The sequence below is a fragment of the Nematolebias whitei genome, chromosome 11 (genome assembly GCF_014905685.2).
Source record: "Nematolebias whitei isolate Nwh7 chromosome 11, NemWhi1, whole genome shotgun sequence".
NCBI classification, from domain to species: domain Eukaryota; kingdom Metazoa; phylum Chordata; class Actinopteri; order Cyprinodontiformes; family Rivulidae; genus Nematolebias; species Nematolebias whitei.
Genome location: NC_056508.1, coordinates 37,173,428 through 37,181,561, shown reverse-complemented (window position 1 = coordinate 37,181,561; position 8,134 = coordinate 37,173,428). Strand labels below are relative to the sequence as shown.

The 8,134-nt window shown below is 39.1% G+C and overlaps 1 protein-coding gene across 1 annotated transcript in view; it reads right to left on the bottom strand.

Annotated features, from left to right (window-relative positions):
• The window catches only part of cacna1db (calcium channel, voltage-dependent, L type, alpha 1D subunit, b), an 88,639-nt gene extending 82,458 nt beyond the window's left edge, over nucleotides 1-6,181 (bottom strand). The window contains exons 1-2 of the mRNA XM_037684954.1: nucleotides 5,930-6,181; nucleotides 5,594-5,699 (exon numbers count right to left, since the gene is read on the bottom strand). Coding sequence (XP_037540882.1) covers nucleotides 5,594-5,699; nucleotides 5,930-6,129 — 306 coding nt within the window. The 5' untranslated portion in view covers nucleotides 6,130-6,181. The remainder of the gene's footprint in view (nucleotides 1-5,593; nucleotides 5,700-5,929) is intronic.
• Nucleotides 6,182-8,134: the final 1,953 nt, after the last annotated feature.

Genomic DNA, 8,134 nt, shown 5'->3' with positions numbered 1-8,134 from the left:
TATCTATCTATCTATCTATCTATCTATCTATCTATCTATCTATCTATCTATTTATATATCTATCTATCTATCTATCTATCTATCTATATATATATCTCTATATCTATCTATATCTCTATATCTATCTATATCTCTATCTCTCTATATCTATCTATCTCTCTATATCTATCTATCTCTCTATATCTATCTATATTTCTATATCTATCTATATTTCTATATATATCTATCTCTCTATATCTATGTATCTCTCTATATCTATCTATCTCTCTATATCTATCTATATTTCTATATCTATCTATATTCCTATATCTAACTATCTCTCTATATCTATCTATCTCTCTATATATATCTCTATCTATCTCTATCTCTATATCTATCTATCTCTATCTCTATCTCTATATCTATCTATCTCTATCTCTATCTCTATATCTATCTCTATCTCTATCTCTATATCTATATCTATCTCTATATCTATATATCTATCTATCTCATACAGTATATATGTAACACATGTTCATCTGTACGACGTTAACTGCAAGTGAATCCTTCATTTGTCACATTGTATGTTTAATGGTTAAATTAAAGGTTAAGGCTTAAAGCTAATTGTTCTTTGTTTTGTGTATTTTGTATGTAGATATATGTTGCAACTTCTGGTTGCATAAGTTTAGTCTTTGTTTGTTATGATTAGTTAAGACTAAGCGCTAGCTTAGTGCTACTTTTTGTTGTGCCGAGCTTTCTAAAATAGTTATTGAAACAAGTGTTTACTTATGTAGGTAAACGCAGATATTTAACAACCCGTTAAAATACACCAGAATACAGGAAATGGCATCTACTTTATTCAAAATTTTCTGGGGGATGACCCCCAGACCCCTCACCAGTGTGTCCTCACCACATTTTGAATGCTTCTGACACAAATGGCCACCACATTGTTCAAGCCAAGAGCCATTGTCAGCACTGAGGGCTAAGCGCCCCCAAAGGTCAGATTCAAGAATCGCCCCTGGTTTAGACTAAATGTATTTTAAAGAACTGGAAGTAGGCATGAACATATATAAACCAGAATGCAATAGCAAAATACTGGCTTTGAGCATGTGCATTAGCATCTGTACAAAGGTCGGTCAGATAATGACGGAGAACTTCACTGTTCTGAACGTTTTATTAAAAGTCCTTCAGTGAGCATGTTGCTGTGTTAAGGTTGAACTCTGAAGTCAATATCTCTGAGGTTCGAGATGGAAAAATGAACCGAATGACAGCTGAAGTTCAAATTCTGACTTGAACAATCAGAACTTACGCTGATGTCAAAATCTAACATGGCTGCTTAAAAATTGATGCTAGTTGCAGTTTTAAATGATTTATTGGTACTTTAGTCAATTTATATCACATAAAATCAATCTCACACACATAACATTGTGAATCTCTATTAATGAAAATGCTGCTATAGTATTTGATGACATGAAATTCAGATAAAATGTTGTAATTGGCTAACAGCTAATCTAATCACAGAGCACAACAACTTGTAAATCCCAATGTTTTTTTTTTTTTGTCTAAGGTGTCATGAAACAGATTCTTTTCTACCGTCTGGATTGTTAGCCATTGTAGCATTGCGCTGTTTACATGCAGGCCTTTGACATCACATCCTGTGCACATGCAGATATCTCAACAACTTTTCATCTCAGCAGTGCAAGTTTTTTTTCAATGTATTGTTAAAGTTACGTTTCCAAAAATGCATTCCGATTTATTATAAACAGTTGGTGTCCGTGGCACTTTAAGCTTCAAAGAGCTTCTTTAAATAGTCAGAAAATCTAGTTTCACACGAGATTAAAATACTTTTCTTGAGCAATTTCACAGCTGAATTTGTACAAAAGATTATGATATTTATGTGTCGAAACGTGGGAAACTGACACGCACATTTTTATGCAAGTAAACCCACATGGCATTGGGACGACATGTCAGCACAATCTATTTATGTCCAATCCTCAGAAGACGTCCAGTGACAGGAGATAATCAGTAAGTCTGCATTATGACTGAGCAGAGGCTTTAAATTTTTAATTACAAGATGCAGCATCAGTCGTATTCAAAGTGTTTTGTCCCACTGGAAACTCTTCGTTACCAGACAAGATCATGTGTCAGTCAAAGCCGGTATCAAAATCAGAATCAGCTTTATTGTCATTGCACAGAAGAACAACAAAATTATATTTCAGTACAGCCCATCCCAAGAAACACAAACAAACAAACAGACAGGGTAGACGGGTGTCTGAGGCTGCAGCCTCACTGAGAGGCGCTTCCTTTTTTTGTTAGATTAGAAAAAGGTGAACATGAGAGAAGAGGGGGTAAAAAAAATTTTTTTTTAAATCACATGGACACAGCGTGAGGCTGCAAAAAACCCCAGCACAAAAAAAGCAACATACAGACATAAAGACATGCATGTGGAGTGGGTGAGGGTGGGGGTAACAGCACAGGCCGCCCAAGTGAGCGACGCAACCACTGGCGCTTTCGCATCTACCTAGGTTGCTGCACTGGGGGGCAAATGAGAGAGGCCAGCGAATGTGGTGAATTTGAGGGGAATCATGAGGTCATTTCCTGTTGTTAAATGATTCTTTGTGAGCAGCAAAAAAAAAATCAAGTCTGACATTTCATCAGGCTTAAGATTCAGAGTGTGTTCTGTCCAACAAGCTTTTTATTACTCCAGAGACTGTGACAGGTCAAAGCAGGAAGAGCACGTGTGTAAATAACAACATGGCTGAATCTCATTTGGATGTCCCAGTTTCAGGGACACGGTTCAGAAACCTGAGTCAGCGTCAGTCTTTACTGAGACGCTAATCCTGCACAGCCTCTGCCAACGTTATTAGTGCCACTGGTGCTTCTCCTACAATGACTAGCAAATAAAACGTTGTTTGAAGACATCGTTGTACCATATGAGGAAAGTAGAGAAGTGGAGGACAAAAGGAAACAATCTGCAGAGCTGAGGAGGAACTGAAAGTCAAGTCTTGAAGAAATATGATAATGAAAAGACAGCAAAGCTCTGAGAGATGTATCATGCTTCAGCTTATCTTCTGTATGTCAAGTTTTCAGCTATTTGCTCGTTAGGAATCATCCTGTCGGTACTAAAATCTATTTTGTGAGTCAAACTGATGATTTTGGTATTTTTTATACATGTTTTTATACATAACTAAATAAACAGGGCTAAAATGTTTCTTTGAGAGAGGCGGCTCATAATAAATAGTCTTTCAAGTACACAAGTTTCTTCTTATAATACTTTACTTTATTAGTTTCACATATAATGATATTTTTGTCATTTTTCATCACTTATTTTGAACTGTTCTGTACTTTTTGTTTCTTTGTGATGTGTAGTGATAACACCAGCACGTTCCTTTGGGATGTTTGTTTTGCATAGACACACCACTGGTCCATCCCTTAAATTCAGGAGCCTTGAATTATTTCTAGGTCAGAATTAAATCATTTATTAGGCAAAGAGAAAAAACAATCCTGTGAAATTGGGCAGATATTGTAAAATGGATAAAATTTGATTTTCAGGAAATCTGGAGAATTTACTGTAAGATCAAAATAAAGGATCCTTGGAAGCAAAATGTATGTTTGACACACGACTTTTTTTTTTTACAGCAGACAAATCTTATATAAATCTTTACATAAATATATGAAGAATGTACAAAATTAAATTTAACACCAAAGCATACAATTATGGAGCTACACTGTAGTTGTAATTTAAACAAATTACAACTTGAGAGCTGAGGTGAAGTCATAAATTATTGTTTTTCTGGGTAATAACTTGTTTTTTGTTTGATTTCTGTAAAGATTGGAAAAAAAACATAACTTTCTCTCTGTAACGGCCTGTCCTTTCACACTGATCTGCTCCAAGGCACAAAGGGATCACCCACTGAGGACATGCGTGTGTGTGTGTGCACAGGGACACACCAGTGTTTGTGTGTGTGTCCACAGAACAATGAAACCCAACACATCCAAATAATGCCGGGAAAGCCCTCTGACAAAGCTCGCACATCCAGCCAATTACTTCCATACAGAAGTGTGTGTAATCCAGCTGATGACACGTGGTGACACTAACAATAAGCAGAATGATATGCATGCTTAAAACAATCTTTAAAACATGAGCAGCTCTCTCAGCATCTGCAGAAGCTGCAGAATCATATTCCACAACTAAATAATCTGATTATATAGAAAATAAAACCACTTTAGTGCCTCGGTATTAACAGTTTTGTCTATTTGAATGATGAGAAAAGTGGTTTCATCTGTATTTTTGATTTTTCAGGGAAAAGTTCTGATCAAACCTAGAGAACAATGACAAACATTCCCTGAAACCAAGGCAGCTCTCCAGCGTAATTTTATTCCAGTGAGCTCTGAGCACATTTGTCCACTCCAACACCGCTCCAAGAAGAGTGATACCATCAAAACCACCATGAGAACTGGATAAACTTATCTGCTATTTTCTAAAAAAAAATAAAAAAAATAAAAAAAATAAAAATTTAAAAATACCGTATTTTTCGCCGTATAAGTTGTACTTTTAGGCATAAATTTGCAAGTCCTGTGACTTATACACCGAAGCGACTAATAAACGTTTTTTCCCCTATATTTATAAACCGATGTTTGGCTGAGATCTGACAATTTCATTCATTCTGACATGAAAAATATTAAACACTACCATTTGCAGCCGCTAGAGGGCCCTTGAGCCTTAAGGCAAGCCAAGTGTCTCTTTATTATTAGGTAAAAGTGGCTATTAATGAGACACTTGGCTTGTCAAAGAGACCAGCATTATCTCGCTCCAGGACTCCAGGCGCAAACGCCAAATCATCTGCATTTCGCCACGCCGCCCAGGCAAAATGCAGATGATTTGACCATTAAAATGCATTTATTAAGGAAAAGTTCAACGGAGATACTCCTTTGCTGTAATTTTGAGCAAACAAATAATTGTTTTTAAGTGTTAATCTTGTTAAATTCTTGTTAAAGTCCTCCCGTGCGTGCTCCCGCAGACACCATTTTGGCAGCCAATTGATTTTTGGCACAACACCGACCCACGTTTCTGGGTTGTCAGCGGTGACGCATAATAGATGCAACTTACACGGCAAAGCAAATTATTTATGTGGCTTTTTCCACTTTATAAGACTTTTTTTGGACTGATACGACTTATACAACGGAAAATGCGGTATTTGAAACATGTGTAACCAATATTTTGTTGTGTTTAAACCAGACCCTCTTTGTTATAGAACAAATTCTGGCAGGTGATAAAGCAGAAATCTGTGCAACAATACATCAGCTTCTAACATTCTGACTGCAGAAAGCAAATGTTCATTGCGTTCCTGATTATATACATCCTTTAACTCTAAACACACAAAGCACCACACATGGGTGCTATAAAGCCATACACAAACAAACATGGTGGTAACTAATTGTCTGCACCAGTATCACAAAAGAACCCCATGTTAAGGAAAGATTTCCATGCAAATCCTTGCAAATCATACAAGATGCTCATTAGCTCACATATATTGTTGCAGTGCGGATCTGTTGCCCACAGATATGTGTGTGCTTTAGCAGAGCGATCAGTTACATGTGCATCACTACTCACCAGTTCTTGGTTGGTAGAGTTGGAGTCGTCTCCAGGAAAGGGGATGTAGATGGCTAAGGCCACACAGTTGGCAAAAATAGACAGCAGTATAAAGATATCAAATGGTCTGAGAAGTGATGGTTAAGGAAGACAAGAACCTTGAAGAGTAACACAATGCACAATGTGTGGAGAAGTGGATTAACTTCTAAATTAATAAAGAGACTAAAGAGACCAGTTTTAGCAAATGGGGCATTCAGACTGTCCTACAAATCTGTCTCCACCTTCTGTTTACATGCATTTTCCAATCCAACAACGAGCTGGTTCTTTAACACATTCTGTTTCTCGTCTTAAAGATACTTCCACTCCACCAGGCTGATGCAGGCCCTGCGGATTGGGTTGTTGAGGGTGAGGCAGAACAGAGCTCTGGGTGGCCGGCTGCTGGTTGATCCTCCTTGCTTTTTGCTTTTAGCATACTGCTGCCTCTTCCTCTGTGCCAAAGAGCCAACAGGAGCCGCTCCAGTGTTGCTGAGAGAGGGCTGTGAACTCATGTCGGGCATCTCAGCATCGTCCTGTGCTCGTCGAGCCGCGGTAATGGCGGCATGCCAAGCGAGGACCGGGCTGACACTGGAACCAGTGCCACCCTGGCCTTGAGTAGCACTGTTGTCCCCAAGGAGCCCATGAGAGGAGCCGACGGGCTTTCCGGTGCTGGCTGGAGCCTGAACAGGCTCTGATGGAGGGAGCTGGAGCAGACTGGTGTGGCTCTCTGACCAGAGCGCCGGGGTGTCAGTGGAGGGAGTGGTCCTTCTGTTGCTGGCATACTTTGCCCCTGGAGAGACAGAAACCAAAATACTGTAAGACTAAAAGTATAAAATATGTCAGTGAATATACTGGAATGATATGGTACTCCTGGGGCCACGTGTATGAAAAAGTGTGCAGCTTCCTGAAAGTTGGCATAGAGACAAAATGAGAAAAGTACATATGGATCAAATGTCCCAAGCATGAAAAAATAAACAAATGTAGCAATAAGTTCACAAATAAATGCACTGAACTATAATCCAAGCTTGAAAAAAAACTCAGTATTAAGGACAAATGTGTCAACATTGATAGATAAAATAAGTTTTGAGATGATTGTGAGTCTATGATGACAAAGGAGTCATATCTGTAAACATAAAGTCTGATCACTTGAATCGAATACATGAACCTCACTCTGTGTCATCGTCTTGTACAAGCAGATACTTCTGTAAAGACTTAAAGTTCTCCTGGAACAGAATAAAATCAATGTGTAAATATTAAATTATGCACATGCAGCCTGAGAAATATTCTCTTCATCTTCTTCTACTGCTCATCCCTAGTCAGGTAACAGAGGCAACTGGTCCATGAGAGAAACCCAGATATTCCTCTCCCCAGTGACACTTTCTAGCTCGTCCTGGGGGACCCTAAGAAGTTCCTGTCCCAGAGAAGATATACAATCCATCCAGCAGTTTCTGGGTCTTCCCCGGGGCCTCCTACCAGTGGGATGTGCCCAGAAAACCTCTAAAGGGAGGCGTCCAGGAGGCATCCTGCTCAAATGCCTGAACAACCTCAACTGACTCTTTTCGATGTGGAGGAGCAGCGGCTCTACTCCGAGCTCCACCCAGATGATGGCGCTCTTAACCTTATCACTAAGACTGAGGAAGCTCATCTTGGCCGCTTTTCTCACCGGCTTCGGATGTTATTAGCCCATTAAAGGATCGTTATTAGTTGCTTGCTATCATAGGTAGTATTCAGACTTTCCCTTCTACCTCCTAGTAGGTTAAAAGGTACATTCTTATCGCTGATAACATGCAGCGTCGCCCACATCAAAAACAGAAAGCTTTCTTTGTGAGCTTTATTTAACCCTTTTCCTAAACCTAATCTTACAGCTGACCCAGAGCACAGACCCTAAACTTAACCCCCTTACCCTTGACTGTTAACCTAACCCACTGACCGTATTATCAGCGATAAGAATGTACCTTTAAGCCTACTAGTAGGTACAGGAGAGGCAATCTATGGAGATGATAACAACTAATAACGGCTATTTAATGGCTAATAACATTAAAAGCGGCTGCTTTAATCCGGGATCTCATTCTTTCGGTCCTGATACAAACCTCATGACCACAGGTGAGGGTTGAAACATAGACAAACCAGTAAATCGAGAGCTTTGCCTTTCAACTTAGCTCTTTCTTCACCACAACAGACTAAAGCAACACCCTCATTACTGAGGACGAGGCCCCAATTTCCAACTCCACCCTACCATCACTCGTGAACAAGACACTCGGACACTTGAACTCCTCCACCTGAGAAAAAGACACCCCCCAGACCCGGCTTGAAAAAGAACCTCTTAATAACCCACAAGCACCACATTTTTAGAACAAAAATGAAGCAATACAAATATTGGCGGCTCAAACGTTCTGGATTCAAAAAGCTCACTTTGTGCAGCTTAAAGGATTATCTGTATTTCAGTTCCTGTGTGTGGAGAAGTGCCAGAATTTCACATTTAGGCTAACACAAAAAACAATAAAATAAAAGGAAAGGAAGGTTTTA